This window comes from Trachemys scripta, chromosome 15 (genome assembly GCF_013100865.1).
Source record: "Trachemys scripta elegans isolate TJP31775 chromosome 15, CAS_Tse_1.0, whole genome shotgun sequence".
Taxonomy (NCBI): domain Eukaryota; kingdom Metazoa; phylum Chordata; order Testudines; family Emydidae; genus Trachemys; species Trachemys scripta.
In genome coordinates, this window is record NC_048312.1 from 20010914 (window position 1) to 20026799 (window position 15886).

A 15886-nucleotide genomic window follows, 5' to 3' on the forward strand; every position below is an offset into this window, starting at 1 on the left:
TAGCATCCACCTGTGCTTTGTGCCAATGCTCAGTTGTTTGCTTGTGGTGGCTGTTGCATGCTGTATTTGTACATGTGCATGTGTGTGTGGTGTCTGAAGTTCTCTCATTTGTTTACCTTCCGAAATCCTGTCTCTGACATCCCTCACTGCCTGGATGGAAAGAGACCTCATTGCTCTGATGTTGTGAACTAACAGCTGTGCTGAATTTGATGCTGGTTTTTTATCAGTTATTGCTTTCCTTTCTCAGTCTTGCTGTGTTGTAATTTAATTTTATTTATTTTAACAATTGTAAGCACATGCATTCTCTGACTCTCTAGAGACATGTTGCTGGCTGCTTCAACTCATTGACACAGAACACTAAGCAAGAATGCCCACAGTCATTCAAATAAAAGGAGACTTCTTTCACACCTGGATTAGTTAGGTCCTGCTAGCACCAATTAGTAGTATGCAGATTAGAAAAAGGGGACTTGAAGCTCTGTCTGTTATAGACGTGAAAAGGAGCTCTTCCTCATTGATATGCATAAATGTGCCCAAATTCCCTGAATCCCAGTAGCAGAATGTGCCACAATATGCTAATTTTTTACTTGTTGTATCAGACTTCTGATCCACAGCACATTCTTTGTAATTACAGCATTTAAAGCCATTATAAAAAAACTATGGTTTCTAGACCCAGCAGCCTGCAAGGAGATTTGAATGTTCTGGGACCAGGAGTAGCTCACCCCTAAGACTACTTCTAAAAATAAATCCATTCTAGTGCTGACCCTTGAAATCTGTCCTAAGCAGTGTTTATATTCCAACTGATTCTTTTGAGTCCTTGTAATTTGGAAACCAAGAAAAGAGATGAACATATCTGTGAGGGAAACCTACTTTATTGAAGTTAGAACTTTAGTACTTAATTGAAGTTAGTGGCCTCTGAAGCCTTAGGGCTATTTGTTTAGCAGAGAGGATGGGTGTTCACCCAAAGGGAACTCAAGCTTTAGTTTTGACCATACGTTTCACCTACTCTGGGGATTGCAGGAAGAAGGAGGGAGTATTTTATCTAAACCCTAGAAGTCCTTTCTGTTGGAAGTTGCTTTGGAGTCATACTGCCATAGGTTGGTTGGTTCTGAAATCTTGGTCACTAAATCACAGGCTTCATTGGAGGATTCTTATCAGCAATTACTGTTGAAATGTCTGTCATTCCATTAATGTGGAAAGATGCAGTGTACAAATATTGCTGTGGGTTTCAAATCCTCAGATGAATCCATAATGTGGTAGAGGACATCAGAAACCAAGACTTGTGACAATATATAATTGAAGAAGCTTGTATAAAGCATTCTTGATAAGTCTTAGAGCCATTAATTCCAATATTAAATTAGAAATTCAAGATGTCAGGCAAAATTTGGGAACCCCCTTCAACCAAATTATACTTCTATATAATTGGCCTTTTCCCATATACTTGAATCTAGATATTACCCCTCTACAAATGGAGATATAGAGTATATGAAGCAGGGGGTTGGATCCATAAACTAGCTTAGTAGGCTTATCTGGAGAAAAGTTCACTTGAGTCCCATTCTGGAGGTTGCATGTGCTTCTCATCCTGCCAGTGCACTGCATTTCTTGTTTTGCGATTACTTTTGTCTGTTGTCCCTCTGTCCTCAAAGATGATCACCGCAACTATGGCCAGAGGTGGGATGCAAATAAGACCACGGTTCCCGCCTACCACCGCTGTATCTGCCACGCCTCCAAGCTCCATTCCTTTGGGCGGACAGCAAATGCCACAGGTATTTACTGAGTTGAAGCGCATTGTGTCAGAGATTGTACAAGGCATTCAGTACTTGGGTTATATTTAGTGCTCATCAAACTAAAAGTTCTCTTTTGTCTTCATCAAAATACTACGTACAGATAATTGCTCTTAGCCACTCGTAGTGTTGGGTTTGTTTTTTTTAGCAGGACTGTCCAAAGTGTACCTTTCCCCCTTTAAATGGAAGCTTTTTGAAAGCTTGAGGTATTGAATAAAGCTTTGCAAAAGTGACACCATTCACATTATTTGCATGTTTAAAACTTCCATGTTCATATCTGGTTCAGGTCTCAAATGAATCGAATTTTCTGGTCTCTGCTTAATCTTTGCACATATCACAAAACCACTGCATGGCTAGTCTTTGCTGAGGAGAGGCCCCAGGACTCGTATAGTAAGTGTCATGGGCCAGAGTGCAAGGCATTGGCTGAGTTGTGTTGGGAAGCTTGCCTGACACCTCTTCATACTATGCATTGCTCTCGCTAGTGTTAGTTCCTCTTTCATGAGCAATACAGTTGGCCAATTTCAGTTTCAATTGATGATTAGGACATAGTGTAGGAAATATGGAATGCCCCTAATTGAAATGTCCCTGAACTGAAGAAAAAAATGTTGCAGCTTTACCAGGAGCTTAAAGTAGTAAGTTACAATCTTTGAATAAAATAAAACTGCACATGATTATGCACCCAAATTACAGTTCTGGATTTCTGCTGCACTTCCTACCCCTCTTTCACTCAGGAAGTTGTCCATGTTCTGCCAGTCCATTCAAAGATATGTAGCTGGAGTAAGCATAGCTGCACCTTTCCTGTGGACCTGCCTCAGTGAAAAGGGCCCCCATCCAGTTGATTTTGGGAAGTGTTGGATCAGAATATGCCAGAGGTTATGGGTCAATTACAGCAGTGGGTGGGTGAGGTTCTGTGGTCCCTTCTGATCTTAAAGTGTGAGTCTATTATACCTTCCATAACAGAACCGGACCAGCACTAGCTTTGCTTGCATTTGGATTTCACTTGCGCAGCATATGCCATCTCAGGAATGAACAGGGAAAACTAGAAGGACACAGAAAAGGAGTTCGGTGCTCATCTACTTATTAGCATTGCCACAGTAACACAGTCCCTCTTCAACTCTATGAATTGGTTATGAAACCATGCACGTCTGTTCTGTAGTGCTCAGCCCTGGGTGAATCTCTTAGTTTAAAATTATCTCCTGCAGTGACACTGAAGCGGAGATCAACTCTTCCTGCTGCTCATCCCAACGCTTGATTGGCTTTGCATGTATAAAGACAGACTCCCTGGGCCTCATGAGCTGCATGTCTATGTTCACACTGATACCTGCCCAGCAGCTCCAGTTTCCATATTGCTTTCTCCTGTTAACGGGTGACAAGACACTTCTGCCATCCTCCCAGTATTGTGTGTTGAGTTTCCTTTGCTAGCAGGCCTTGGAGCTCTGGGAGTATCTGAGACCCATAAATCCGGAGTCCTTTGTACGGTGTATTTCTTGCTGCTGAAGTGTCACACTTAGTAGGTACACTTCATGTTAAAGTAAGGGGTTGGATAAGGTGGCACATGCTGCAGAAAGATGCAGGCTCTGGCATGTTTATTCAATGCCATTTTTTTTCTGGTTGGAACTGGAAAATTCTTTTAATCCTGCTAATTGTTCTGTAGTTGGAATTACTTGAGTCAAAGAAGAATGTCAGTAGGCGTTGCTACACTACTAGCCCTGAGTGTCTCATCCAGCCATTAAAGTGAGATCACCAGTGAGAGAGAGATCCTTAGTCTGTTAGCCCTTCTGCCCGTTCTATATATTGGCCTCTTAGTGCTATTGTGTCAGTGGTTGCTGGGACGTCTTAACTCTTGACATCAAATGAATTAGGTGCAGACTGTAAGTGTCGATTTCAGAAAATTATGTCCTGTAGTATTGGACAACTGGGGAAGCCTAGGCCAGTGAAAGAGGGGAACGTGTACATGTGGCACCAGTTGGAATGCAAATAGCTCCTGGAAAATGTAGTGGGATGAACAGACTATCAGTTAGCAGTGGTGGGAAAAATGTTTTAAAAACTAAACTGACTTGGGCAGGTGTTTGGGTAGCTCACGTCCCACAGTGTGAAGTTTTGAGTAAAACCAATCCCCCGAAATTCAATTAAGATTCAGAAAAATATCTAGTTCTGCTTGTCCCATGGATGCTGTGGTTTTGGTCTGTACCCTAGAGAAATGCTTGACTAATGTTGTTTGTTGGATGTGTTGCCATTATCTTGTCTTCAGACATGTTGCTGCTGGGTAGAACAGCAGTAGAAAATAGCTTATGGCTAGGGCTGTCAGTTAATCACAGTTAACTCATGTGATTAACTCAAAAAAATTACTCGCGATTTAAAAAATTGACTGTGATTAATCGCACTGTTAAACAATAGAATACCAATTGAAATGTAATAAATATTTGTGGATGTTTTTCTACATTTTCAAATATATTGTTTTCGATTACAACACAGAATACAAAGTGTACACTGCTCACTTTATTATAATAATAATAATAATAATAATAGGGCTCAGATTTTCCTGGATGCGATAGCTGATGGATTCCTTCACCAAGTAGTTGCTGAACCAACAAGAGGGGATGCCATTTTAGATTGGTTTTGGTGAGTAGTGAAGACCTCATAGAAAAAATGGTTGTAGGGGATGACCTTGGTTCGAGCGATCATGAGTTAATTCAGTTCAAACTAAATGGAAGGATAAACAAAAATATATCTGACTAGGGTTTTTGATTTCAAAAGGGCTAACTTTAAAAAATTAAGGAAATTAGTTAGGGAAGTGGATTGGACTGAAGAACTTGGGGATCTAAAGGTGGAGGAGGTCTGGAATTACTTCAAGTCAAAGTTGCAGAAACTATCAGAAGCCTGCATCCCAAGAAAGGGGGAAAAATTCATAGGCAGGAGTTGTAGACCAAGCTGGATGAGCAAGCATCTCAGAGAGCTGATTAAGAAAAAGCAGAAAGACTACAAGGAGTGGAAGATGGGTGGGATCAGCAAGAAAAGCTACCTTATTGAGGTCAGAACATGTAGGGATAAAGTGAGAAAGGCCAAAGCCATGTAGAGTTGGACCTTGCAAAGGGAATTAAAACCAATAGTAAAAGGTTCTATAGCCATATAAATAAGAAGAAAACAAAGAAAAAAGAAGTGAGACCGCTAAACACTGAGGATGGAGTGGAGGTTAAGGATAATCTAGGCATGGCCCAATAGCTAAACAAATACTTTGTCTCAGTCTTTAATGAGGCTAATGAGGAGCTTAGGGATAATGGTAGCATGACAAATGGGAATGAGGATATGGAGGTAGATATTACTGCATCCGAGGTAGAAGCCAAACTCGAACAGCTTAATGAGACTAAATTGGGGGGCCCAGATAATCTTCATCCAAGAATATTAAAGGAACTGGCATATGAAATTGCAAGCCCATTAGCAAGCATTTTTAATGAATCTGTAAACTCAGGGGTTGTACCGTATGACTGGAGAATTGCTAACATAGTTCCTATCTTTAAGAAAGGGAAAAAAGGTGATCCGGGCAACTACAGGCCTGTTAGTTTGACATCTGTAGTAAGCAAGGTTTTGGAAAAAAATTTGAAGGAGAAAGTAGTTAAGGACATTGAGGTCAACAGTAATTGGGACAAATAACATGGTTTTATAAAAGGTAGATCGTGCCAAACCATCCTGATCTCCTTCTTTGAGAAGGTAACAGATTTTTTAGGCAAAGGAAACTCAGTGGATCTAATTTACTTCAATTTCAGTAAGGCATTCGATACGGTTCCACATGGGGAATTATTAGCTAAATTGGAAAAGATTGGGATCAATATGAAAATTGAAAGGTGGATAAGGAACTGGTTAAAGGGGAGACTACAAGTCGTACTGAAAGGTGAACTGTCAGGCTGGAGAGAGGTTACTAGTGGAGTTCCTCAGGGATCGGTTTTGGGACCAATCTTATTTAATCTTTTTATTACTGACCTTGGCATAAAAAGTGGAAATGTGCTAATAAAGTTTGCGGATAACACAAAGCTGGGAGGTATTGCCAATACAGAGAAGGATCGGGATATCATACAGGAAGATCTGGATGACCTTGTAAACTGGAGTAATAGTAATAGGATGAAATTTAATAGTGAAAAGTGCAAGGTCATGCATTTGGGATTAATAACAATAATTTTTGTTAAGCTGGGGACTCATAAATTGGAAGTAACAGAGGAGAAGGACCTTGGAGTATTGGTTGATCACAGGATGACTATGAGCCACCAATGTGATATGGCTGTGAAAAAAGCTAATGCGGTCTTGGGATGCATCAGGCAAGGTGTTTCCAGTAGAGATAAGAGATACTCCAGTAGAGTACCATTATACAAGGCACTGGTGAGACCTCATCTGGAATACTGTGTGCAGTTCTGGTCTCCCATGTTTAAGAAGGATGAACAGGTGCAGAGAAGGGCTACTAGGATGATCCAAGGAATGGTAAACTTGGCTTATGAAAGGAGACTCAAAGAGCTTGGCTTGTTTAGCCTAATCAGAAGAAATCTGAGGGGGAGATATGACTGCTCTCTGCAAATATATCAGAAGAATAAATACCAGGGAGGGAGAGGAATTATTTAAGCTCTGTATCAATGTGGACACAAGAACAAATGCATAGAAACTGGCCATCAGGAAGTTTAGACTTGAAATTAGACGAAGTTTTCTAACCATCAGAGGACTGAAGTTCTGGAACAGCCTTCTAAGGGGAGCAGTGGGGGCAAAAGACATATCTGGCTTCAAGACTAAGCTTGATAAGCTTATGGAGGGGATGGTATAATAAGATTGATCTTTGACTGTTAGCAGTAAATATGCCCAATGGTCTGTGATGGGATGTTAGATGGGGTGGGATCTGAGTTACTACAGAGAATTCTTTCCTGGGAGCTGGCTGGTGAGTCTTGCCCACATGCTCAGGGTTTAGCTGATCGCCATATTTGGGGTCAGGAAGGAATTTTCCTCCAGGGCAGATTGGCAGAGGCCCTGGGGATTTTTCGCTTTCCTCTGCAGTGTGGGTCACTTGCTGGAAGATTCTCTGCACCTTGAAGTCTTTAAACCATGATTTGAGGACTTCAGTGGCTCAGACACAGGTTTGATACAGGAGTGGGTGGTTGACATTCTGTGGCCTGTGTTGTGCAGGAGGTCAGACTAGATGATCATAATGGTCCCTTCTTACCTTAAAGTCTATGATTCTATATTTTATTACAAATATTTGCACTGTAAAATAATAAACAAAAGAAATAGTATTTTTCAATTCACCTCATACAAGTTACTGTACTGTAGTGCAATCTCTTTATTGTGAAAGAGTAACTTACAGATGTAGATTTTTGTTACATAACTGCACTCAAAAATAAAACAATTTAAAACTTCAGAGCTTACAAGTCCACTCAGTCCTACTTCTTGTTCAGAGAATTGCTAAGACAAACAAGTTTGTTTATATTTACAGGAGATAATGCTGCCTGCTTCTTATTTACAATATCACCTGAAAGTGAGAACAGGTGTTCACATGGCACTTTTGTAGCCAGCGTTACAAGGTATTTACATTGCAGATATGCTTAACATTCGTATGCCCCTTCATGCTTCGGCCACCATCCCAGAGGGACATGCTGCTAATGCTCATTTTAAAAAAAAGTGATAATTAAATTTGTGACTGAACTCCTTGGGGGAGAATTGTATGTCTCCTGTTCTGTTTTATCCGCATTCTGGCATATATTTCATGTTATAGCAATCTCAGATGATGACCCAGCACATGTTGTTCGTTTTAAGAACACTTTCACAGCAGATTTAGCAAAATGAAAAGAAGGTACCAATGTGAGATTTCTAAAGATAGCTACAGCAGTCGACTCAAAGTTTAGGAAACTGAAGTGCCGGCCAAAATTTGAGAGGACCGGGGTGTGCCGCATGCTTTCAGAAGTCTTAAAAGAGCAACACACAGAAGCGGAAACTACAGAACCCGAATCACAAAAAAAAGAAAATCAACCTTCTGCTGGTGGCATCTGACTCATGATGATGAAAATGAACATGCGTCAGTCTGCTCTGCTTTGGATTATTATCGAGCAGAAGCCATCATCGATGCATGTCCTCTGGAATGGTGGTTGAAGCATGAAGGGACATATGAATCTTTAGCGCATCTGGCACGTAAATATCTTACGATGCCAGCTACAACAGTGCCATGAGAATGCCTGTTCTCACTTTCAGGTGACATTGTAACAAGAAGCGGGCAGCATTATCTCCTGCAAATTGTAACCAAACTTGTTTGTCTGAGCAATTGGCTGAAATAAGACTGAGTGGACTTGTAGGCTCTAAAGCTTTACGTTGTTTTACATTGCAGTTATTTGTTTGTACATAGTTCTATATTTGTAAGTTCAACTTTCATGATAGAGATTGCACTACAGTACTTGTATTAGGCGAATTAAAAAATGCTGTTTGTTTTTTACAGTGCAAATATTTGTAATCAAAAATAAATATCAAGTGACCACTTTTGTATTGTGTTGTAATTGAAATCAATATTTGAAAATCTAGAAAGCATCCAAAATATTTAAATATCGTGTTCTATTATTGTTTAACAGCGCGATTAATTTTTGTAATCACTTGACAGCCCTACTTCTGGCTGTAGCTGATTATTGGTAGTCTGCATAAGTCTATCTTGATCTCAATAACTGAAAGATTAATTTGGAAATAGTACTAAAGTTAAGAAACTTGGTGTCATATTTGATAACACTTTTCCAAGAAAGGACCAAATGTGGACTTGTTATAAAAAAATATTTGTTGTCCAGACTGTGCTTTTGATTTGTCCTACAAGACACAGCATGTGCCCCTGGCACCACAAGACTTGATTGTCTCTTTGCAGAGTAGCTTCTGGATCTTGCTCAGAATGCAGCTGCGCTATTAATCGCTGGTAGGGCTTAGTACTCAACAATTTCATGGCTATTGAACTTGTCACCAAATTCAGAACTGAGCTCAGTTGTTGTTGTTGTTTGTTTTTTTTAAACTTTCATCTAAAAAATGTTAGGCTTCTAGCCCTTGCGACTGAAGTGCCATGAAACACTAATTAAATGTCAGTGGGGTCTTGCTAAGTCTAAAACAATAACCGAGGTGTGAGCTTCCCCGTTTACCTCATTTGGGTCGACTCTGAAGCCTACTGATTGTAATTTAAACGTCAGATTAAATAGTTCTTTTCTATTTTATTAATGTTTAGCCAAGTGTTTCTGATAAATTAAGAGCCAGTATACTAATCCCAAACTGTCTGCTACATATTCTTTGGTGTCAAAATCCCCAGCTTCCCCTCCTGATCTGCTACAATCTCCAGTAGCCTTGACTGCTACACTGCCCTTATGAAATGTTGGTACAAAAAGCACATTGGAAATCTAGGAATAAAGTAAAACTGAATTTAATATCAAATTAATAGGACAGATACTGATCCAACTGCGAATATGAAAACCTGTTTGTTAAGCTTATTTGACGTTTCTGCAGAATTTTCAGTCTTGCCAGCAAAGCAGGGGTCCTTGGTGATAAACTTGAATCCAGCTTGCTACAGGGTTTTGTTCACTGGTTTAATCATTAAAAAATATAAGTATTGTTAGGTAACTGATTGCTAGAGTTTTCCTTTAGGCCAAAGGTGTTTTTACTACTTGGTGAGATTCCCCTAAAGAACATGGCAGCATTATGTGCTACTCTCTAAGCAACGGGGTAGCTTGGATTCACTGTACTCTTGGGGTGCAAACTGTCAAAACTAAAGTCCAATTGAGCTGGACTTCACAGAGCTAGTCTGAGTCAGCTGTAAAGATCACATCCTGGAAATGGAGGTTTTGTTTATTGTATAATATAATCCTACTCCCTGGGAATAGTGCAGTGTAGGAGTCAGAAGATTACAAATGCATAAGATGGCCTCTGGTAGGGGAAGATTCCTGAAGCACCAAAGCAGCCTTGGGAAAGTAAGTAGGTCGATAACTAAAGCTTTGGTGGGGATGGACTGAAGAGGTCGGTGCTCAGCACAGGCCTGACCTGCATCTCGTAAAGCACTGTACCCTTAGCAGAGAGATTGCTGCTAGAGAGGAGGCAGGAGCTTTTTATACAGGAGGTCAGACTAGAAGATGGCCTTGGAATATATGAAAATGTCATAACCACACTGAGTGTCAAGCACCAGACTGCAGCTTCCCCACTTGAGTCCAGCAGGGGTTGCAGGCTGGTTTTAAAGGAGGGAAAGTGCTCTGTGTGTGCTCATACCTTGTGGGAACGGGTAGTGCTGGGAAAGGAAACAGGATATAAGCATTAATTCAGTTTGCCATTGTGTCGTAGGGGCGCTGTACAGTGCGTATACAATCGTTTAAAGAGAAGGATCCCATACACTGGAGATGAGGGTCTGGTCCTAGGCTCGGAGCACTGCAGAGGCAGTCCTTTGCTCTTCAACAGCTCACGCTATTTGATGTGCTCTGAAGGGATACGTGCCAAGAAGAGAGGACCTGTGCATTGGGGCAGACTGGGAGTGAAAGCAGGGGGAACTCTCTGTGAAACGTTTTTCTTCTTCGTTCACTTGAGCTCTCAGGGCACAAAAGTTCCATGAGAGGCAGAATTACGCCATTTAATTCCAAGCATTGTTCTTCAGCTTCTGGGAAGAGAGACTGGCAAATATTCCCCTCCCATGAAAACCAGTGAGCACAGCCTCATTGCTTATTATGGCGAAAAGGGAGGTAACTCCGCTACCTCAAAGCATCTGGAAAGAGAAGTCTTGAAACCCTGTATTAAAGAAGGGCCAGCTCTAGGTTTTTTGCCACCCCAAGCAAAAAACAAAAAAACAAAAAAAAAAACCACCCTGGGAGCCCAACTGCCAAAGCAAATAAATAAATAAATAAAAGCTCCGAGAGCGCAGCTGCTGAAGCAAAAAAAAAAAAAACTCCTCAGTGTGCCGCCCCTGGAATTCTGCCGCCCCAAGCACGTGCTTGGTTTGCTGGTGCCTAGAGCTGGCCCTGATTAAAGTCATGGGGGAGTGGGTGGGAAAGGAATGGTTCTACTGAAAGTAGAAATGAGACCATAACATGTTGCATTGCCATGAACCTTAAGCTGTACCTTAGTGGATTATCAACTAGTAGAGTGTCTGTTGGTTCAGAAAGGCCCTGGATTTCCATCTATCTAGATCATTTGGGCTCATTACTTTTTCTTGTCTAGAATCTCCATCCCTTCAGTTTTGCACTTGTCTTTTCCCTGCTATTTTGCTGTGCTGAGGGAGGCACTTTACTAAAGTCCAAAGCTCACTGGAACACCACATGTAGGATTATAGTAACCTTCACGTTCTGGCTCATTGTAAGCAGTGTAAGAGGTAGAAGAGAATGTGAGAGGACAGCCAGTTAGGAAAACTTTAACTCTTTCTGTACCCTTAAGATGTGGTGTTCAAGGCCAAGAATACCTTGTGACCCTTTGGGTTCATATGGTAGATCATGCCATGGCTATGTTTGCTGCATTCAGTGTGGTCTGTGACAATAGTGGACTTGCTCTGAATTAGTGAGGGAAAGGAGCAAATCTACAGAGCACCTGAAGTGTTTGGAATGGAATTTTTGTGCTCTCTGCTTTCCACATGGTAGAAATTGAGTTGGCTGATTATCAAGATCGCATTAGAAGACTCATGGTAAATTCATGGGATACTGTGATGTCATGATGTTCTGTCTTGTAGACTAACTCAACTTACCTTTGTTTATCTGAGTTAACACCACAAGATTATAGGAATAAATTGGTTTATTTCAATCCACATCCTTTAATTTCATCACTTTATGATTACAAGTTGAAGAACAAACTTTATTGTACACAGAATTTCTCCTGCCAAGGGTTGTAGATTTGAAGTCATTGGGGCTTCTTAGAAGACTCTCCCCCGCTTGAGCCTTCTGTCCTTTGGGTTTATGCAACCTGATCCTATCTGTAAAACCAAAATAACCTCCCCTTTGCCCACCCCATCCCAACCACTTGAAAACTTTTCTGGCTCCCCCAGGCTTTCAAATTTAAATATCAAGAGTCTTACGTTTCACTCTCCATACATTGTCCTTTCCTTCCCCCTCCTCCTAAAGAAAACTGATTTGGATGCAGTAGCCAAAAAATAAGAAAAGGGTTTGAAGAATATAGATTGAAAGCAAAAATAAGGATGGGTTTTTTATTGTGGTCGTAAATTCTCAAGCCAGTCCTCCATGATCTTGTTATAATAAAGGAAATGATAGTTCAGAAGAAACTCTTGCTATTTTAATCTAAGAAGGAGGAAATCAATATCTACTCCAAAATAATTCATGTTTTTTGGAGTTTTAACTGTTGGTGTGAAACATTCCCCTGGGTGCCCCAAGAAAGAAATGTGAGGTACTGGCAGTGCTCTCTTTATGGAGGAGTTTAGGAAACTAACACTTTCTGTTTCTTATAGAGTCCAGAGGATGCTCTTTTCACCATAGCCAAAGCCTTTTTAGATAGGTTCCCATTATCCGCTCTCTCCTTTGTTGAATGTATTCTTTCCCATTTCAGGTCAGCCAGAGCAGCATTACCATGATGTCGTCTCCGTCACCTGTCCAGCAAGCGCAGACACCCCAGTCAATGCCACCACCTCCTCAGCCACAGCCATCACCTCAACCAGGGCAGCCAACTTCTCAGCCAAACTCGAATGTCAGGTGAGCCAGAATGTGACCACCTGAGGTGCGTGGTAGCTGCAGATGCTCTCACCAGATGGTGAACATGACTGGAGGTTAAAACAAAGTTGTCATAGGTGCTTGCCTTGGTGCACTTTCTAGTGGGGAGTCCAACCCTAGTGATGCCCTGAGGTCTTGGGCTGTCATGTCATAGGAACTTGGAGGAGTCATGCTCATATTGCTATCCCCTTCCCATTCACCTTCTCTGAGGCTACTCTGTGTGTAGCCACATACAGATACTCCCCTGATTACTGTGGCTTAATGGAAGGAGGGAGTTAAAGGATTGGATGGGATGTCAGAAGCAGAAGGCAATGGCCCCTAAATCCAAGGCTTCTGCTTGGTCTGCAGAAAAAGACCCCATCATGCTCCTGGGTTGAGGGGGGAGTTATTCAGAGACCTCTGGAGTTACTAAAGACCTACTAACAAAATTCAGTCTTGCTAGAGTGAGTCTCTCCCACTAAGTCAAAATTCAGTGGTGTTAGTTTTGGAATCTTTACTGAATGCTGTAATCAAACCTTTCTGGCAGGGATTCTGAATCTTTACCTTGCAAGAGTGGTGGTGAAACTGACAAAAAACTGGGTTAGTCTTAGATTGTAAATTTTTGGGGGGAAGAGACCTGTTTTTGCTGCACCTAGCCGCACAGTGGGCCCTGATTCTGATTGGGGCCTATGGGCAGTACAGTGATATAAGGGTGGGATTTTCAAAAGTGTTCAGCTTTAGCCTAGCCTTACTCCCATTGAAATCAATGAGATTTTTACAACAAACTTCACTGGGAGCAGAGCAAGTCAATGCCGAGCACTTTTGGAACTCCCGCTCCAGTGCAGCTGGGTGCAGAATGCTGCAGCAGCACTCAGTAAAACATACCCGCTCAGACTAACCATTTCGTCTGCTAGCTTCTTACAGGCCACTTTGTCTTCATATTAAGCGTTGAATTGACTTTCATTTCCATTCTTCAGCTCCGGCCCAGCCCCATCTCCCAGCAGCTTCCTCCCCAGTCCATCTCCTCAACCATCCCAGAGCCCAGCAGCTGCACGAACACCACAGAACTTTAGTGTCCCATCTCCAGGTCCTTTAAACACTCCAGGTAACTCATATTGTCATCAGTAAGAACTGTACTGTGGAGCATGATCCAGTGATGCATCTTAATAACTAAAACACACACAGAGAAATCTGAGGTTGCACAATTATGCCCTTGGCTCTACAGAGCTCGACCAGTGAGTAGTAGTTCAGTGGTGGACTTGCCATGTGCAGCAAGGAGAATATTCTAGTTTTGGAATTGTCTGATCTCATTTTTTTGTCATTGAATTACATGAGGGTTTTCATAACTTTCTGACAAAACAGAAATGGTAACCAGAAGAGGATGTAAAGGTCTGTTGGCTCTGGGGTTTCATGGAGCTGGAAATCGCTAGCAACAGTTCATAAGCCAATATCCTGCTTTTTCTGACCCCTTCTGACATGTGATGTATAATCTTCACCTTTTTGCCTGGTGCAGGAAATCCAAACTCCGTCATGAGTCCAGCAAGCTCCAGCCAGTCTGAAGAGCAGCAGTACCTGGAGAAACTCAAACAGCTGTCAAAGTACATCGAGCCACTTCGGAGGATGATCAATAAGATTGATAAAAATGAAGGTGTGGCCCCTTGTATTTTTACTGGACAGTTCTCCCTGTCAGCCTTTGGTGGAGACAGCTGTGTACTGCTCTTTTAGGGGTTCTGGTGGACTAAGCCTATGTCTGTTGTTTTCCTTGCTCATGGTTGCAAAGACTTAACTCTGAAGCATGGCAACCTTTTCATCTCCAAATCCCTTTCTTTCAGGACCTCTTTTTCTTTACCATATCTAAACTTTTTTGGATACAGACTCTTCCTTATGAAAAGATGGAGAATCACAGGTCTTTACTACTTTCTCCTTAGATGGGTCATGTTTTCAGTTTTCCCACCCTCCTTTTTCTGTGTTAATGACTGCAGAGCTGGAAGCTCTGCCTGCAGTGAGTGCATTGCTCACTAGTCCTCTTCATCTTATTTCAGATAGGAAGAAGGACCTGAGTAAGATGAAGAGCCTCTTGGATATCTTGACTGATCCTTCAAAACGGTAACTTCCTTTTCTGTTTAGCTTGTGCCAGCACCTCCCTCAATGAACTCTCTTCCTCCCAAACCCACTCTCAAGAATATGAGAGACTACGTAGGCTACCATGGAGTCCCAGATGAGTAGTGGTATCCCAGACATCAGTCTACCATCCTGCAGCAACATGTTGTATCTAGACAGTTCTTAACTCTAATCTGAATTTCCTTGTTTTTGCAGACCCTCAGTGTTGTTATATCACTGACTTTCTTTTATGTTGAGAAATGGTGGGCAAGAGATTTAAATTTCAGAACCCCCTTTTTTTTTTTCTGATTCATTCTAAATTCTGTGTTGCAACTTCTACCTAGGAAGCTGTGCAAAATCCTGCCAAAAGATTTTACAATGTGATGTCCCCTAAGACCAGGGTGGATTTGATTTAAATCATGATTTAAATCATTAGTCAGGAAGACGCAATTTAATCATGGATTTCTACATAAAAGTGCATTCTTGTTGGTTGTTATAACTTAATACATATTCTTCACCACTCGGAGAGGGATATATTTCATTTTTAGAAGGTACATTTTTAAACAGTGATTTATTTTGAAAACTTTTCAGATTAGTTTTACAGCTATATCAGAAAATGAATGGTTGGTTGATTATTTCATTTACCAAAGGTAATTGAAGCAGATAGTTCACCTCCCAATGACTTCATAAATATCTCAAATTCAACAGGTTAATCATTAATATTTGGAGGATTTTCTTGCCATGCTGTATTGGGAGGAGAACATCACCAGACAGACATTGAAATTGTTTTAACAACAACGTTACGTATTTTGGATTTTTTTCTTCAACAGCAAACATATAATATTTTAACAAAACAAGCCATATGTCCCTCACTTCTCACATTTATCTCTAGACTTCTTCCCCTTGTCTAGATCTATTCTGCCTCCAACAATCTTCTATTCATTGAACTTTTTGAAACTTTGCGCTTTTAGAGAGAGGTAAGGGATTGACTCTGTGTACACAAATTTGCAGAGGGACAATAGAGTTGAGGTCTGTTATTTCTCACCTCTCTATATATATTTATTTACTTAAAAACTTTTTTTTTTTTAACATTGTTAACAAGCAGGTTACCTTTGGAGATACAAATCCATAGTTTGAGAACTGCAAAACTAAGCATCTCTGATGGTATCTTCTAGACGGAGTCCCATTGGGTAGATAGAAAGATTAACCTAAATAATCTATACAAAAGCCTGTGGAACCCCATAAGATTGGGTCCGTAATCCATGAACTGTTGGAACTCATTTATTAAACTTTTCTTAAACATTACATGAATATATTGTCTCTTACTATAGAATTAGAATTTATAATCTC

The 15886-nt window shown here is 41.0% G+C and overlaps 1 protein-coding gene across 4 annotated transcripts in view; it reads left to right on the forward strand.

The window, feature by feature from the left end:
- MED15 (mediator complex subunit 15) overlaps nt 1-15886 on the forward strand; it is a 45062-nt gene that overhangs the window by 24014 nt on the left and 5162 nt on the right. For 3 of the 4 annotated variants that reach the window (XM_034790742.1, XM_034790739.1, XM_034790740.1), the window contains 5 exons: nt 1644-1763; nt 12297-12439; nt 13414-13541; nt 13950-14084; nt 14479-14542. In XM_034790742.1, the coding sequence (XP_034646633.1) occupies nt 1644-1763; nt 12297-12439; nt 13414-13541; nt 13950-14084; nt 14479-14542 (590 nt within the window). The remainder of the gene's footprint in view (nt 1-1643; nt 1764-12296; nt 12440-13413; nt 13542-13949; nt 14085-14478; nt 14543-15886) is intronic. The other variant, XM_034790743.1, reaches the window with a different exon arrangement.